Source organism: Oryza glaberrima, chromosome 3 (assembly GCF_000147395.1).
Source record: "Oryza glaberrima chromosome 3, OglaRS2, whole genome shotgun sequence".
Taxonomy (NCBI): domain Eukaryota; kingdom Viridiplantae; phylum Streptophyta; class Magnoliopsida; order Poales; family Poaceae; genus Oryza; species Oryza glaberrima.
In genome coordinates this window covers 8821027-8840467 of record NC_068328.1, presented here as the reverse complement: position 1 = coordinate 8840467, position 19441 = coordinate 8821027, and the positions used below count along the sequence as shown (strand labels likewise).

Sequence of the window (19441 nt, the reverse complement as noted above, 5' to 3'; positions counted from 1 at the left end):
CTATGAGACAGTACTTGATACCTGTTGTGGTATCAGCTGTATATACCTGATACCTGTGATACCTAGGATCTGATACATGTGATACTCGTGTAAGAGAATAGTTAATATGTCTATCCCGTTGCAACGGGATTCCGTTTTATAGCCGCCCTCCAATATTAATATGATATAGAAAAAATTAGAAAATTAAAATTTATACATAGTAAAAAAGGGTAACGGTTGGAAACAATACCTTTTTATATAAACGGTACTCAGTTTATCGGGAATTTGTGTGATCATTTTCATCCCTAGGGGTTTCCATGCAATTTAGCGTGGAAGAGATGAATTAGATTTGTATACAACTTTTTATTCCTAATTTCCTACTTCCTCCGTTTCACAATATAAGTCATTCTAATATTTCCCATATTTATATTGATGCTAATGAATCTAGACATATTATTCATATTGATGCTAATAAATCCAGACATATATTGTGAAACGGAGGGAGTATTTCCCTATTGCAGTTATACTCCATATATGGTTGATATTAAAAGTGAGATTGGATTAGCGTACACCTCTTCTCTTTTGTTTCTGTATATACAATTGTATCTCTATCTTAGTTGCAGACCACGCCGACATTACCTAATTCTGTTATCTTATTGCAAACAGTGTGCAACGATAATGACTCAAAACATGTTTAACCTACGTCATTGTGCATGACACTTGGTAAGTTGCACTACAATTTATATATTTGTTAATTTTAGAATTTTGCGGTAACCGGGGCTGAAGCGCTGAACAAATCCAGTTAATCCGTTTTAGCTGCGGGCGCGTGTATATGCTTGGTTTTGGAAAATTACGAGCATGTTCCTTAATTTTGAAAAGGTAAATTGGATTCATGTCATTATAAATTTATCTATTTAGATAAATATTATTATAACTAAAACATGTCCGTGCGTTGAACGGATTAAGGCTATAACAATAATAATAGTAATATTAATAGCTATAATAATAATAATAATAATAATTATTATTATTATTATTATTATTATATACGGTTTAGTTAAAGTGAAATTCAATAGGGAATTCGCTTGGATATATATTTTCTTAGAAAATCATAAGCTGTAATTAGGAGTCCGATCATCTCAAATTAGCATGCGGGTTTTTTAAAAGAGAATTCTTATACGACTCCTTCTGTATTTTCTAAAAGTGAACGAACATAAAAACTAACTCAAATACGGATATGTATTTTCGAAAGCGAACGAACTTAAAAATCGACTCATACACGGATGACGTATCAAAGTACCGGTAAAAACATCTTCAATTTTTATAATAGTACAAATTTGTCTATTTGTAGCCGTGTCATAGAAATTTTACCGTGCTACGGAGGTTACATTTTGCATCCATCTCCATCTTTTTTGCCCCGTTTTCTTCTTTCTTTCTCCCGTCTTCTTCCCTCAAGTTTGATTGGCAAGTGGAAGGTGACAATGATGAGCCAAGGTTTATCAAAACGTTTTAGGTGGGGTTACCGTCACCCAACTTTTTTGCGGTTATCGCGGTAATCGCGCACTTACCGTGAAACTGTCCGGTTATCGCGAGGTATACCGTGGTTTTAAAAACTGAGAAGGTTATCACACGTGATAATCGTACGATAATCACATTGTTTTGTAAACCCTGCGATGAGCTTGACCAGCAACGACGACGGCGAGAAAAGGAAGGGGAAGGATCGGGTTGGGCACTTTGTGCTAGATGCTAGTGACCTCAAAATCCAGGAGCGACATGGCGGCCTCCTCCACTTCCATGCTCGTCGGCTGGTGACCTCCTCCGCTTCCACGCTTGTAAGCTGGTGACCTCTAGCGTCGATGAGGAAGAGGACGTGCTGTATCTTCTGCTGTGGCTGCTTATCTTCGATCTCCTCTCCCCAATTGAAGAGGATGGTGTTTGCTGTCTGGATCTGTTGGCATCAACCGCCACCCCTCCTCGCCCTAACCATTCCCCTTCGGCTGTCGTCGTTGTTGCCGTCGAGCCCCTCCTCCCCGAGGGCGTCAAAGCTTACCGAGCGGTGTGATCAACTCAAAAATATAGGAAGAGAGAAGAAAGAAGACGGAAAATAAAGGATATTAATGAAAACATGACGGTAGTGGTACGATCCTAATTTTATAAATTTTAGTGGTACGGCTATGAATAGATATATTTGTAATGATATAGATCCCATTTACCCTTCTTTAAAAATATTTTGTTAAGCACGAATTGCACTTAACAAAAAGAAACGGATGATACTAGCTACTCCCACCGAGAACGCACATATTCTGCACGGCGCGAGGCACGGACGATCACGTCTCTGCCTTCTTGTAAAGTTCCCACATGGTTACGTGTCTCCAAACAGGCCAAGACCGTCAGACTCCAAGCAGATGGCGGATCGGCTCGAACTCGCGTGGAAAAGTCGGGCAAAGTGTGTGTGGACAGAGGACGAGTAGGAAGCCTCGTTGCAGCCACTACACCGAAGATCCCGCGTGGAAAAGACGAAAAGTACGTCGGCCATCGTCTAGTCTAGTTCAGCAACTAAAACAGGCCAGCAACAAACAACACTGCGTCGACAGTGCCATATCACCGTGCTACTGCTACTAGTCTTGCCCGGAGCATTTTGGGCGTCAACTCTGGGTACCGGCCCGTTGCCTCCTGCCTGCTTACATAGATGGACTCTTGGTGTTGGGACGCATCGTTCGCTTCCGATCCAACAACAATGGCGAAGGGGAGAAGCCCGGAAACTCAACACTCCGCAGTCCGCACTTCAGCAGCATCTGCATCTCTCATGTTCAGTGTTCCCTGGATGCATTTGGGCAGAACAAGTGAAGACCACGGAGGCGAGCTCGCTCGCTGGTGTACGAGTCACGACTGAGGAAGACATGGAATTATTTGGCTGGCTGTCCGCTCGAAGCGAAACGCAGTCGCTCGCGAGAGAGAACGGGAAAGTCTGTACGTCTTGTGCCGTCTTTTCTACCTTAAGGGCGGAGCGGCCCAGGTAAACTTTGGGGCCCAGCATGGAGGACCCATATAAGACTGCAAAGCTGCCAACGGTAGCAGTCCGACTTCCGCTCGTTCTTATGGGCTAGATGGAGGTAGACTTTTGTGTGAGACGGTGACATTTTCGTGGACGGATGATTTGGGCTGGAAAAACTTCACGATGGCTGCTCTAAAAGGAATAAGTTCACTTAGGTCCCTCAATTTATCACCAAGTTTGATTTTCGTCCACCAGATACATTGGGTCCCAATTTACAAAACTAGTGCAAATGAGATCTCTCTGTAGCATTGTCCTCGGTTTTAACTAACGTGACATCAGAGCAAAATTAAAAACTACAATTGAAACAAAATATGCGGGGCGTATATGTCAGTCAAACAAAAAGATAAAAAAATTAGTTTGACCCACTTGTTAGTGGGTCCCATTTCCTCTACCTCACCATCTCTACCTCTATCTCCTCTCTCCGCCGGTGAGGCGAAGCTGCCAGGGGACAGGGAGGCCCGCGAGAGCGCATGGAGAGGAAGGAGGCTGGTGAGGGAGATAGGGAGCCGACGTGCTCCTCTAAGTCCAAATCCACCATCGCTGACACCACTTTCACGGTGCTTGTCGCCACCTCCAAGCACGGGAAAGGGGCAAGACGGCGGCTTCGAGGTCAGGGGCAACGCGAAGTCATCTCGCTGCTCGCTTTGGAATCAAATGTGGCCCCGCCGAGCTCGCGAGGCTATGCGACAATGGAGAGGTGGCGTGGTCAAGTGGCATTGATGCCGTCTCACCGTTCGCTGTGCCTGGCGCCATGCCGCTGGCTTTGTCAACAATGGTCGCCGCCCGCGGCATCTTGGGAAGGAGAGGGGAGAAGAGGAATGGCATTTAACTTTTTGCCACTTTTAAGACGTGGCAATTAAGGATTTGGTACTGAGCCCACATGTCATAGGCATATGAGGGGCCACATGTCAGGCAAATCCTTAATTGCCACTTGTAAGAGTGGTAAATAGTTAATTATTCCGAAGAGGAAGGAGTTTGACAGCCCCATCTCTTTCCTTGTAGGCCGTCACACGCTGTCAACCTTCTCTCCATCACCCGGCCCTGTCCGGCCTCCCGACCTGTAGATAGACGGTGAGAAGCTCTTTGTTAGAGAAGACCAAGTGGCGACTTGGCCTTCTTGTTGCTGGCAACCTTGGTCGGTTGACATGTGGGTCCTACCTTAGTATTATTATTATTTTCTTGATGTGACTAACATGTGGACCCGTGGTTTTTATTTTTTAACGGATTAAACTGTCACGTAAGCGTCATGTCAATGTCACGTGGGACGAAGACCTAGTCAAAAGAGTCACGTAGGCATCACGTCAACCAAAACCGATTGTCAAGGGATCTCATTTGCACTAGTTTTGTAAGTTGGCGGACATGTTTGTAACTTGGTGATAAATTGAGGGACTTAGAGTGAACTTATTCCTCTCTAAAAAGTATAGACAGCCCAAGTAATCTCCAAAACCAACACGGACAGCCCAAATTGGGTCGTTGTTACCTGCGATCCCAGAGTTCGCCGGAACGTCGTCCCAGTCGGCCAGTCCCCGTCCCGCACCGTATTTGTGCGGTTTTAGTTGCGAGCGGGACGGTGGTTTGGTGGAATGGTGGTACGCGAAACGAAAGCGACGGCCGCTCGCTTTCGTTATCTTTGCTTGCCAACCCGGTGATTGACGGGCACGTAGCGCGCTATGCCGGGTCCCTCTCCTACAGCTCGAATTCTTGCATTGCATGATCAGAATCAGATCTGTAGTATCTTATTTTTTTCCCACTTAATTAGCTAAGCTATATATATATATATATATATATATATATATCTCGTACGTTCACTGCCAATGCGCGCGGCTTCAATGAACTCGACGAGTATTTCCTTTAATTTTATCTCGCATATGCTCCATAATTGCCGCTTAAAACTGATGTGAAAAAAATTAGCAAACACTTTAGTTTTGCCTCACTACATAAAATCTTCCATAAATGCCCGTGCGTGTGACATGTAAATCGCCTTAAGCAAGATTCTGTCCCAATAATCTTTCGAAAGAGAACGGTTTGCTAGCTTTAGATCGCTGTCTAACGGTAGGTATCAGATCAAATTCAGGTCCGGCGCGGGCGACGACACTGCAGGTTTACGTTGACGCGCCGCGAAAATGCGTAGGAACCCGGCGGCCCGGTCGGTCGCTTAAAGCCTAAAGGCGCCGGCCGGCCACGAATTCTCTCTCTCGCGCCTTTATTCCCTCCTTCCCTTTTGCACGGCGGACCATCAGCTGAGAGAGCCCTACACACACTGCTACGAACCCCTTCAGATAACCTCCCCCTTCAGCCAATCCGGCGTCCGGGCGGCCCACACGCATCGTGATCGCACAAACAAAATCCATGTTTTCTCGCACTGTGCGGCAACAGCGGAAGATCGATATAATACCATTCACTCCTCCACACCAAATATTCCCCCTGCAGCTAGCTAGCTTTCAGTCTCTTTTTCAGGTACTATATATCTACCAGCACACAGCTGATGCACACATCCAGCTGAGCTGGCCGTCCATCATCTCCTGCAAAAGCTCTGGAAAAAGAAGGATAGACGATCGTGGAAGCTGAAATTGCTTTCCGGCATTTGCAGCTTAGCTCATGGTGGAAGCTCGATTGCCGGGCGGGGGAGCAAGCTCGCTAGCTAGGCGGTGAAATGCTGCTGCAGCAGCAGCATGCATGGCTAGCTAGCCCACTGGGCCTGCCTGAAACCATGGCTGCCGGCCAATCGAGATCTCGTTCCCGCGCGCCCTTGCATGGCGTGTGCAACCACTGTGGCGATAGGGGCCATGGCTAGCTAGCTGGTTAGCTGCAAGATCAAACGTACTACGCCACGGGTGACCCACGCGCACGTGTTCGTCCGTGCGTGGGTGCAGCTTGCGCGTACGCGCGCGCGCCGAGACTGACAGACCGACCACGCCGCGGGTGGCCCGGCCGGCCGAACAGCAAGCACTGCCCTTGTCGCCGCGCTGTCCGAACGTACAGCCGGCCGGTGAGAGGGTTAGCTAGATGGAGGGAGGCATTGGTTTCGGTTTCAGTACCTGGCTACCTGCGTGTTGCATTGCGTTCGGCAAAAGAGGTGGCTGACTTGACGCGACCTGATCATCAGTCGGGCTGGAAATTTAATTTGGGTTCTTATATACCGATGCATTTTTGTTGCTAGCTAGCTAGCCGAACTGTTTGGGTACATTTGATATTTTGATTTGTTTACTATCGCGGCCTTAATGTATTGTTTTCAACAGGTTGACTGTGCCGTCGTACGTGCATATCGGCATGTTCTCCTTAATTTTGCCCCGTTGTAACAGTACGATCAAGCATCGATCCCAAGTTCCCAATCCAACTCCCCGGCCAATCTGATTAAGTCGCGATGTGGGGCTAATTAATGCCATGTCATGCATGGAAATATGGAATCTGGATCATTCCAATGTTTTTTTTAAAAAAGAATATAAAAATATTGAATTCCCAAAATAGTTTTTATGATCTCCTTTATGCTGGAGGAGCAGCCATAACAAAGGCTGCAGTTCTAAGAAAGGCAAATTCAATGATTTTTCACTCAAAGAGCTAGGTTTATTGTTCATTTTTAGAAGACTAGCTAGTATATTTCTAGTGTGTTGCAACGGATTTTTATTTTGAAAAAAATAACATATTTTTTATGGTGAAAAATAACATTGATTGTTATTAATCCTTTTTGCCATCACTTTCTAAATATATCAAGCTTAATGTTTGCATGTCTTTCAGGTAAGAGGTGGACCCTCTGGTCCAATATTACATTTTTTTCCTTTTAAAAAAGCCCAAAATTTTCCTCCAAAGTTTGTATTTATTATATGTAAGGATCATCGGATGGCTTGAACAGTGAAATAACCGTCGCCTTTGTGATCAGTTGGAGCAGCCTAATTTTTTCTCTTCCTAAAAGAACTTAATTACTTTTTTCTTAGCTTAGCCTAAGCCCAGGACGGTTCGACCCATTTTCCATCCAAAAAATCCATATGTCTATTCATATAATATCGTTACTAACCGCTAAAAGATCTAGTGACTGTTTGGATGCTATATAATAACATTGCCACTATTTACCATATTTTTTTTTGCCATACTTAGCTAATTAAGTTGTGGCTAATAAAAAGTGAGCCACGCTTTAACTAGAAAAAAAAAGTGTGCCATACTTTTTTGAGTAGATGCCATGTGAAATCATGAGAAATGAGAACTAATCTTATCATAATTAAGTGTGGCCAAGAATTAATCAAAATATGAGCTAATAACTTGGTCAAAGTGTGTGGTAACCGGTAACCTTAGCCAATGTTTGGCAATGAACCAAACAGTCGTTTGGTTTTTCTTGAACTCATGGCTATAGACCTCAATCCATCAATGCTTAGGTTAATATAATAAAATATATGTTAAGGTGCACATATTTATTGCGCTGACAGTAGCGTCATGCTTCGAGTACTCCCAACAAAGTAGAAAAATATTGTATTGGCCATGACAAATTTGAAAGACAAGTGTAAATATAATGGTAGTCATCACTTCACAAAGTTTTTTGAATTAATGTATATTTGATATATGAGTTGAGAAATAAAAAAAATTCCTTATCGCAGGAAGGATATATATACAAAAGAACGAGAAAGTTTCCAAATGAATTTGTTGCTCCATATTTTCTTTTCAAATGAAATTTTTTGGACTAGTGGATAGCTATCTGCATACCTTTTCATGTATTGGGGAGCATATTCCCCTGCCGGAACAACTGATGAAATTCCTTCACAACGACATGTGGCTTTGATACCTGAAGAACATTTTATAATACTACCCCAGAAGCACTGGCTGGCTAGCTAGCTATAGTTGGAGTATGTATTACAGTATTAGGGTTTCTGAAGCTTCTTCTTTTTTTTTTTTGCATCAACTCTTATTAGCTTCATATATTTATCTGAACTTCTGTTCAGGCTAGAAAACAAACCAAAAACAGTCACCCCTCACTAGTCACCACCTATCCAGCCATTTCTTGCCATCTCAGTCCCCTCTGTATCTCCACCAGCTGGTTTTTTGCATTCAATTTTTCTGCTGAGCACAATGCTAAACGAGTACAGTCTTAAAGGCTAAGCAAGCTTTAATTACACACTCTCTCTCTCTCTCTCTCTCTCTATCTTTCTCCAAACATTCTTCCCAACCCCACAGAGAGAAAAAAAAAACCCCAAGAAATATAAAGCCACCATACGCTTAAAAGGAGAGAAGATAAATTCATGCTTTTCTCCTCCCCTTTCTCTTTCTTAGTTTCTCTCTCTCTCTCTCCTGTCTTCTCTCCTGCAGCTGCTGGATGTGATTCTCCACCACCTCCTCCTTCCTAGCTAGCTAGCCAGAGTGAGTACTCCACACCACCACCTCCCCTCTCCTCCGTTTAATTTCTTCCCTCCCAGCTAGCTGCTGCAGCCTGCAGCTCTCGCCTTGCTTTCTTCTTCTCTTTCCATACACAAATCCCCAACAAAGAAAAGTGCGAATTTATAAAGAAAAGATCAGAATTCAAAGCAGAAGTAAAGCTAGAGGAGTTAGGGGTGGTGAGGGGAGGGGAGGAAATATATCTCACCACTAACTGGCTTCCATGGTGTTCCCTTCAGTGCCTGCCTACCTAGATCCACCTAATTGGAATAACCAGGTACTTTTGCTGCATGATCTTAAATTCTTAATTGCTTCTCCCTCCCTTCTTCTCCATCGAACTCTCTCTTGCTAGTGCTGAATTCACAGCTTGTTCATGGCAAGAGAATTTTTTTGCACCAAGAAACACTGCAGAGAGATATTCTTGTAGTGTTCTTGAATATTCAGAGTCAATATATTCTCTCCTACCTTTTCTCTCATCTCTGATCTATAACAATATGCTTAATTGCTTACGCTTATGTTTATGTGTGTGTTGCAGCAAGGGCAGCCGCCCAGGCCGGCGAACGTAGGCGGCGGCGATGCACAGCACCTGCCGGTCGGGCCGACCGCAGCTGCGGCGGCGCCGGGCGAGATCGGTGGGCTGCCAACAAGCAGCTCGTCGGCCAGCGCGGCGGCGGCCGCGGCGCAGCAGGCGCGGCCGAACTCAATGGCGGAGCGCGCGCGGCTGGCGCGGGCGCCGCAGCCGGAGCCGGCGCTCAAGTGCCCGCGCTGCGACTCCACCAACACCAAGTTCTGCTACTACAACAACTACTCCCTTTCCCAGCCCCGCCACTTCTGCAAGACCTGCCGCCGCTACTGGACGCGCGGCGGCTCGCTCCGCAACGTCCCCGTCGGTGGCGGGTGCCGCCGGAACAAGCGCTCGGGCAAGTCCTCCTCCGCCGCCGCCGCCGGCGCGTCGTCCTCCTCCTCCAAGCCGTCCTCGTCGGCGGCCAGGCAGCTGCCCGGCGGTGGCGCGTCCCCGATGCCGTCCGCCGCGGCGTCCACGCAGCCAGGAGGCGCTGCCGCCGGCGCGATCATCCCGCCGTCGGGCCTCAGCTCCATGTCTCACCACCTCCCGTTCTTGGGGGCGATGCACCCGCCGGGGCCCAACCTAGGGCTAACCTTCTCCGCCGGATTCCAGCCTCTCGGCGGCATGCACCACCACGTGGACACGGCGGACCAGTTCCCGGTGGCAAGCGGCGGCGGCGCCACCATTGGCGCGTCACTCGAGCAGTGGAGAGTGCAGCAGCAGCAGCAGCAGCAGCAGCCACAACAGCATCAGTTCCCGTTCCTCGGAGGAGCACTCGAGCTTCCGCCGCCGCCGCCGATGTACCAACTGGGACTGGAAGCTACTCGAGCAGCAGGCACCGGAGCAACGGCGGCGGCGGCGTTCACGTTAGGGCAGACCAGTGCTACAGCCACCACGTCAAGGCAGGAAGGTTCAATGAAACTGGAAGATAGCAAAGGGCTGGAGATGAGCCTGCAGAGGCAGTACATGGCGGCTCTACGCCAAGGAGATGGTGTCTGGGGTAACAACAACGGCGGCAATGGCGGCAGCGACGGTGGCGGCAATGGCGGCGGTGGCAGCTGGACAATGAACTTCCCTGGATTCCATTCGTCATCAGGCGGCGGCGGCGATGATGGCGGCGGAGTGTTGTAGTACACTACTTCTAGCTAGGTCACACGATTGATCTGGCTCATCAACAATTCGACAAGAGGTTTTTCTAATTAATTTGCATGGTTTGAGCAAATGCAAAGAGGAGGCAAAGAAGAAAGGAGGGCTTGACTTGAGTGTTAAACTCTTCATCAAGTAGAAGCACACGGCTAGCTAGCTCATGATGATCTCAGGTAGGGTGGTTTAAGTTAAAGCTGCTCTTTAGTTAACGCTTTTTTTCCGCCATTTGGTTTTGAACTCAAAGGTGTGCCAGTGTTGTGTCCATAGTGTCGCCTTTTTCAACTTTTTTACAGTATTGTTTACAGGGGGTTAATATATATAACCAAACTTGGTGCATTGGGGGTATATATGATCAGGGATATAGTATTTGACTTGGAGAGATTGGAGATTGATCAAATTACCTCTCATTAGTTCTGCAAAAACTTGCATGAAATTAATGTATGGTTTGTGTGCCCTTTAATGTTTATGGTCCTCTTCTTACAAGATTTATCAATTACACACATTGGGGGTACATATGCACCTGAACTTTTGTGGGTTCAAAGCATACACACATTCCTTGCTAGCCTTTTGGTATTGAATAGGACTGTACGTACGTATATAGCAGTGCATAGCTTTTGAATGCATCTGGACTGACATGCATTACTACCTGAAATTGAAGGCAACTAGCTAGTACACGTTAAGATATGCAACTTAATTACCGTATGCATCATGTGGTGGTGCTAACCATTATAGTTCAAACATAGGAGTATATATATGTATATACAGAGTTACATACATTAATTGGCATGACTACTTCCATCAGCTAGTGAGCATATAATCGTATATTCAATATCTATATATGCATATCTAAATCTTCTCATATTCTTAATGGAAAATGTAAGGAGAGTAGCAGTTCAAAAATCTGTCATATGCTCATAAGCCATATATATGGTGAATAAATGCACGCCTAGTTGGCTACTGAACCATTTTGTACAAAATCGATCTCCTGGTAACGCTTCACTTCGGATTAAAAACAGCTATGGTGATATGAATTTCAAAATGCAAGAAGATTTCTGATCGAATCAGTAACCATTACACTCAATTAAGACACCCCCTCCATTGAATTTTGTAAGGAGTATCTCAATTTCAAAAGGTCAAACACTATAGATTTTAAAGTTGAACCACAATCGATCAAAATATATAAGTGCATTCAGTGTATAAATTATACAATGGATTTATATTTCAAAGTGCTTTTACAAAATGTTAGTTTTACAGCCACTAAGAATATTTAAGTTTTATAATGTAAGAGCAATCAGTGGTCAAACTTTAATCTTGCTGACTTTTTCATAATTTAATACTCTCTCCATTTGACGTATAGGACAAGATTAAGTCAAACTTTAAAAACTTTCTTCAATTTTATAGTAGAATAAGTCTAATAAGTTTAAGATATTGTGATAGTATTTTCCAAGATAAATATGAATGTACCATTTAAAAAACACTAAGAATTCGAGAAATTGTTGATCAGTTGATGATCAAAGTTTTAAAAGTTAGATCAAACCTTATCCTAAATATCAATGCACGAACAAGAGGAGTACACCCTATACAAATCAACAGAGGTAGTTTTTCCTTTAGAAAAAGAATCAATAGATATATAGGTGGTCCTGCAGGATCCATAGGATTTTTCAAGGTTTCCTTCTAGACTACTATCTCGTTCTCATAGATATCATCCTAGAATACACACAGTTAAACCTCGAAACCTTAAATGATTAATTAATAAAAATATATTAGGATTTGGCATCAAAAAACTAATATCAGGAGCTATTCGTTATAAAAACACTTTCATACATTTATATTTTAACAAATTTAAAGGTTGTGATGAAACATGTGCATTCAAGACCATACGTGTTGATGTTTCAAACGTGAAGTAGAAAATAATGGATGCAATATCTTCTATTTGATCCATTATTTAGCGCACAGAATGTTTATTTATGGGAGCATATATATATATATATATATATATATATATATATATATATATATATATATATATAAAATATATAATATATATATAATATATATATATATATGTGGGCAGAAAAATTAATTAAAACTATCTAGCTAGAGCGATATATATAGTAGAGTAAGTAATTAAGAGTTTTTCACATTGAAATGGTGCATATATAATACGTAAACTGTAGTATAGAAGAGAGTGCAGGAGTACTTCACTAGCAAATACTCCCTCCATTTTTTAAATAAATGACGCCGTTGACTTTTTTCACATGTTTGACCATTCGTCTTATTCAAAAAATTTATGTAATTATAATTTATTTTGTTATGAGTTGTTTTATCACTCATAGTACTTTAAGTGTGATGTATATCTTGTACATTTGCATAAAAATTTTGAATAAGACGAATGGTCAAACATGTGAGAAAAAGTTAACGGCGTCATCTATTAAAAAACGGATGTATTACTCTTATATAGTAGTATTTTGCCTTGGGCAAAAAATATACACACATATATAGAACTCAGTACTGGTCTCGATCGTGCATGTGTGCATGCAAGCTTTTCCTCAGTTTTTGCAGTGCCAGTGTACAACATGATGTAACCTCGGCCGGTCACAAAGTGCCAGTACCACCATGATTAGATTATGATTGGAAATGATGGGTTTTCCTTATTGGACCGATATATGATCACGAAAACGCATATATATATATATAACTCGGCAGCATATGTATGTATCCTAGTGTATGCGCATCTTAATTTCTGCACATATATATTGCTATATATATATGCAACCATATACATGTATACAATATATTCACTTTTCATTTTTCACAAAACTAGGCACAGCTGCATCCCATGCATATGCATGATTTGCCATCGGGTGCTCACTAGTTAATTAATGCTTCCATTCGTACTCTTCTGAACAGAAAAAAAAAACAACTACTAAATGTCATGCCCGTTTTGATGAAATCGAAACTGGTGACCGACCACATTCATCTTAATTGCGATGTGCAAACGCCAGCGTCCGTGGATAGGGATGCATATGCTCGATCGGTACATCGTCTCTCTAGGAAGGGCTAGCTGATGCCTTGTCTGCTCTTTGGAGCACACTCTACTGCTCGGTGAAAGCTCAGTGTGTGTGGCCATAGCTAGCCATAGCTACCATATGCACACCCCGTGTAGCTTTGTGGGGGCATTTTGGCCGGCTTTGCCATCTATCCTTGGATCTTTTTCAGTAGAGCTGGCTGGCTGGCTGTAGCTAGACAGAGCTAGGGCGCTGTGCATTTCGCTTTGCTGAAAAGAAATGGCTTTTGACCAACCTGGTGCACATTCATGTCCACCACCGGTGATCGATCGATCGATCGGCCTGTGGTGTGCAAACGACGACGACGACTGATATTTCCGACCATCTTTCGCCGGCCGGCGAGGTGTACGTTGACCTAGCTAGCTGGATTGTTAGAGGGAAATAAATTACGCTTTAATTTCTCTCTGCAGCTTCAATTGATCACCTCCACGATCGATCGATATATATCAAATCTTCTTGCAGCACTGTTGTACAATTAATGTCGGGAAGGCAGGTATTCTGCCTGGCCCTAAACTCTGTTGTCAGGGCCGTTAATTATACCTTTCAGATTCTTTATGACTTTGAGTCCAAGGTTGTACTGTTGCAAGAATGAGATACAAATACTAGGAGGTAGGAGTAGATTGTACAACTATGTAGCTCTTTCACAAGAAGGGGTATGGCAACTAGTACAGTCGTACACATGAATTAACGGGCATTCATTTTCATTCATTGTCCTCTTGATCGGTCACTTTAATTTGATCGTCTACCAGCTGGCCATCGTCGAGAACACGCTTGCCGCGAAAAGCCAGACCATGCAAACAGGCGTGCAGGCTTATAGCTATCCAATGCATGGACCATATATATGTGATGGACCGATCAGTGTATATATATGTTGGGGTACATACACTAACAAGTTGAAAACTTGAAATCAAGATATATAGACAATGACGGACGACGATGAAATGGTTTGGGAGCAGTAACCACGATTACATGCCTCCGTTGATTTTTACTGTCTTTTAATCTGAAATTTTAAGTTTAATTAATATTTTTTTACTAATGACGAGTCAAATTACATGTCTATTTAATTAGTGCATTAAATTAAGATATATAAATAGATTCATATTCTGTTTAAAGTGCTTTCGTGCAACATTTCGTTTTGCAACTATATAGTATAATTAATTAGGAACACACGCAGCCTATAAGAAATCAATGGTTGAAATTTAATCTTCATGACTTTTCAAATTAAAATATACCCTATACAAATCAAGTCCATGAGTTTGAAAAATATTACTTCACGAAGAATTATTTTGTTGTGGATTATATACTTAGTAGGGATAAATTAAATATTTTAAGACATATAAACTTATCAAATGCTTAGAGCAAATGATATAAGCAATGTGGTAGAAATAAACTATGAGAAAATATTTTTAGAGCCGGAGCAAATAATTCGTGGTAACAATATATGATGCCGTTAAAAAAGAACGGGGTATACAAAATCTCATGAGATGAAGGTCAACAGCTATATTTATACCCCTATGAAGGTCATGTTTGGGGCCTGGGGAGTTTCTAACTACTGCAGCTTTTGTCTCAAAATCTTGAGTTCCCCAAACAACCCATACTCGTACACAGATTCTGAAAACATATAGTTATAGAAGCTAGAAAATGAACTATAAGTCAAAAGCTGGGAAACCCAGTCTTTCCAGATTCTCAGAAACTAACTTCCAACTAACTGCTTCTCATGATTTTAAACTTTTCCAAACAAGTCTGAAGTTAAGTATGATAACGCTATAGACGATCAGGTCTGATTTTTTATCTATATATGATTATTTTGGTTAATTAGCTTCCCTATGGCATTATCAAATTTTGTTAGGATAGATGATATGTGTCATTGTTGTTGTTTGGCCTTAATTATATTAGTGCTAAAATTGTGCCAATGTGAGATGAAGTGCTTGGTTTTTATCTTATCATAATCTTGGTATTATTAGATTTTGATAGGGTTAATAATTCAAACAACCCCATATATTGCCTGGTAGCAGGGAGGGGCACAGTGTCGTCACATTCATAATGAACCTTAATTGCCTGTACAGAGATCTGCACTGTTTGATTATTATGATCCTACCTTTTTCGTCTCGCTTTTGATCTTTAATTTATACATCTGGTTGCCCACCACGTAGTTTTGTTCCTTGGACTGCAGGTTGGTACTTGGTACTTGGAGCTCTGCATGCGCTTCTGCGTGTCATCTGCGTGTACTAGTGTGTACATATGCATATGATTCTAGCCCAAGCTAGGTACACAAAGCTAAATGCATGCATATGAAGATACACGTACGGTGTCAGACGGGCAATTATATATGCAGCTTATGGCATGGCAGTATCAAATTAAAGTTAAGGTGAGCTTTACTCCCTCTGTACTTAAAAAAAAAAAAAACCTAGGTTTCCGTATCTAACATTTAACTGTCCGTCTTATATGAAATTTTTTTATAATTAGTATTTTTATTATTGTTAGATGATAAAATATGATTAATACTTTATACGTGACTTATCTTTTTAATTTTGTTTATAATTTTTTTAAATAAGACGGACAGTCAAACGTTGGACACGGAAACTTAGGATTTGTCTTTTTTTTTTTTACTCTCTTTTGCCAGGAGAGAGAATCGGTGTTTTACAACTGATGACCCATTTATGGCTATTCTACTGTTGGAGTACTATGAGTCTATGACCCAGTCTTTGCATATGTATGATTTAATTATAGCACTACCCAATATTGTAATTAACAAAGCTGCTTTTATCAAAATACAAAAAATTAAAAGGATGGGACGAAAACGCCTAATGTTAGAGTCACATGCATGGATGTTGACTGTAGTGCAGTCCAAACTCCAGAATAGATCATATCCATATTTGAGGAAATTAAACGGAACCCTACGGCATAGAAGGAAATTGCACACCCGCATCAGAAAACAGTGCTCCCTCCGGCCGATCACGGAAAACATCATTTTAGTCATGAGATGTTTCATGCCAAACATTACAGTGTTTGAACATCAATTATCTTCGCAGCTAGTGTTTTTACCATACCAGCTAGGATCATTTGTATGTAATAGCAAGAATTCGTAAATCCTCATATACACATAGAGAGATTTTATACAAGTTCAAGATCCCTTTAGGGTGATTCCATTGGGTTTGTCTGCATTCTTATATGTACGGGAACAGTACTACCTATGTGGTACGTGCATGGATGAATAGGGTATGGCTGGCTACGGCTAAAGTACATCTCTTGACGATTTCTCTAGGGTTGAGGTCTGATCGACAAGCTCCTGGATATCAGCTTATAGATGAACATGGAAGGATCTGGCATATCCTGACCTCACGGTCTTTCACTACTACAAAATATGTCATGAGTGCTGGTTGGCACTACTGCGAAAATCTCTATTAGTGCTGGATTTCCCAACCGGTGCCCGGTAGACGCCACCAACGAGGATAATCAAATGTGTTGGTTTAGGAACTGGCACCTTTGAAGTTCAAAAATGAAAAAAAGCTGACTCGATGCATCTGTTCGATTCGAGCTGGTGCTTCAAGGCCACGCCGGTGCCACTTCTCATCGGAAGCAGAGGGATACCGTTACTCATGGCGACCGGATCTAGCTGCCCCGAGTTGTGGTGGCTAGATCTGGCCGTCCAATAATGGGATGATGCAGGTGATGCACATCATATGAGGGTTGGACGGATGCTGGAGGTGTACAAGAGGTTGGAGAAGGGGAGCACTGCCGCCATGGGGAAGCTGCCACTGCTGATGGGAGGGAGCGACACTGCCGTTGTGCACCGTACATGAGGATGGCGGCGCCACCGACGGGAGGGCACCGCAACCGTGGCGCCATGAGGAGGGCTGAGGGTGCCACTGCCCTGCCGTGCACCGTGAGGAGGCCGCCTCCGCTGTGACGCCTTGAGGAGGGCGGTGGCCACCACCGCTGCCGTGCACCAGGCTGCGACTCTTCTCCAGAGGAGGCGGAGAGGAATCACACGCCACCAAATGTCCAAATCACATCCATATTGGCCACAAATTCACATCCACGATTAGAGAATAGGAACAAGAACTCCACATCCACAGGCCAAAGATGAGAACAATCAAATCACAAATCAAGAACATCTTGGATCCGGCGGGCAAGGGATGGAGCGTGAGGGTGGATGGATTGGATCGATTTAGACTCTATGGGTAGGATCGGCTCAGAACGTATGGTTGATTTTATCTGTTGTTTTTATTTTCTGACTCGCTTATAGCTCGGCTTGGCCAGTTGTTTCAGTACCGGTTACATGAATAACCAGCACAGATGACCTTATACTAGTGTTGGGTTATTAAAAAAACCTGATACTAATGTACTGTAAATACATCAGTGCCGGTTTATTTAAATTATCGGCACTGATGACCACACATCAGTGTCGGGTTTTTTCTCTCTCATGGTGCGCATGGGTTCAGGGCAATGCTAGAAAAATGATTTTTACCGATGTTAGCCATTTATTTTTCCAGGCGGACAAAAAAAACCCTTTTAATCGTTTGTGAATAATAGCTAAAGAGCCTCCAAATTTAACCTCTCTCGCAAAAATCAATTTTTTTCAGGGACCACTTAAGAGGAGGAGCCGACGACGACAACTACTGCAAACAGCGTCGGCCCCTCCCCTCCCAGATCTGGATGAAAGAGGGGACGCTCCCCTCGAGCAGTGGCGGCGGACGGAGGAGAAGAGCCGCCAGCCAGAGGGGGAGGCCGGCGGCGTTGCCGGCGGGTAGGGGTGGTGTGGATCTTTTCTTTGTTCGCTGAAATGATTTTCGCAGGCGAGTGAATCTACCGCCTGTGAAGATGAAGATGCCGCCTGCAAAAATGATTTTCACATGCCTTTGCGTACAGACGGTCCTTTCTCCCGTCTAGGAAAAACTATTTTTGGCCTCCCGGAAAACAATTTTTCTAGTAGTAGGGGATAGGAAAACTCCTACATATCAGTGTTGGGTTTTAGCTAACCGACACTAATGGGGCGACAAAGATGGCTTGTTTCGTAGTAGTGTTTCTATATTTACCTAAAATTCCATAGAACTGGTACGAAATACATAAAACTGGTATACACTAGTATCTCTTAATAACTTTGTCTGAGTAGGTTTTGATGCCTTGCCATGTTACTTAATTAGGTGATCATGTCCTATTAGGACTGTTTTATATCCTTTTGTACCAGTATCGATCATATATGTCGGAATTTTTAATAATCATTTAGCAAGTGTACCCCTTAATTTATAGTTGCACGGACAATTCATACGCAACAACATGTTTTTTTACTAGATGGAGCTATAATAACCCCTCTTGAATATATTGCCCATGTAAAGTTCTCTACCTATGGATATACAACAATATCCATTTTCTCCTGGATTACTAGCTTTTGTTAACAAGCCACGATGTCGACCGATTTGACATATATGCATATGCGACTAACTTTATTTATTTCTTCCATGCCAATCAGATTACTCAAATTGAAGTTCGATGGCATTATATGTCCTTTGCCTCCATATTGATCTGAAAGAGGGATGGGCCGGTCTGTGCTCTCACTTGTAAATAAAGCTACTACCTTTGCTATGAATTGTCTATTTCCGGCGCAATCAATCCTACCAGATTCACAAACCACGTACTAAAAAGAAACGTAAATCCACGCACGCAAATCTGTCGGCAAATGCAATTCATCTAGCCACATCAGTGGACTGTTACGTAGTAGTAGTTGTAGTAGTAGTAGTATATACACATCAACATGCTGATCCACACAGTGAGTGAGTGACACAGACACAACAGCTAGCTATAGCCAACAGGGGGGTGTGGGAGAGGGAGACAACAGTGGTAGGAAAAGCTATTGTATGCTTTGCATGGTCCAGGTACACGGCGCTGATGGGTTTAGCTAAAGCTTTTGCATGCCTCTCTAGCTTAGCTATCTCTCTATACCCTGGTCCTTTACAACTGTGATGCGTTGATAGGCGCCAAAAAACAAATCCAACGACGCATGCATGATGAGGAGGTAGTAGTAGTAGCAGCGCATATGCATGCACTAGCAACAATCAAAAGCAGCGCGGGAAAAAGACAGGGATAGGAGTGACATGAGTCTCGGCCGGCACAGGCTGCGTCGTCGCGGGTAAAGCGAAGCGAGATGCCAAAAGCTCTCGGTGAGGACCATTTCCCGTGTAATTTTGCAAAGGTTTTGTGTCATTGTGTGTGCGTGAGTGTGCGTGCGCGCAATGGCTCGCTGGCCGCGGCCGCTTTGCAAAGGTTTTG

The 19441-nt window shown here is 43.2% G+C and overlaps 1 protein-coding gene across 1 annotated transcript; it reads left to right on the top strand.

Annotated features, from left to right (window-relative positions):
• Positions 1 to 8272: 8272 nt before the first annotated feature.
• Positions 8273 to 10873, top strand: LOC127765661 (dof zinc finger protein DOF3.6-like). The gene is made up of 2 exons (XM_052290602.1): positions 8273 to 8669; positions 8928 to 10873. The coding sequence occupies exons 1-2, from the start codon at positions 8616 to 8618 to the stop codon at positions 10086 to 10088; spliced, it is 1215 nt and encodes a 404-aa protein (XP_052146562.1). The 5' UTR covers positions 8273 to 8615; the 3' UTR covers positions 10089 to 10873.
• The last annotated feature ends 8568 nt before the right edge of the window (positions 10874 to 19441 follow it).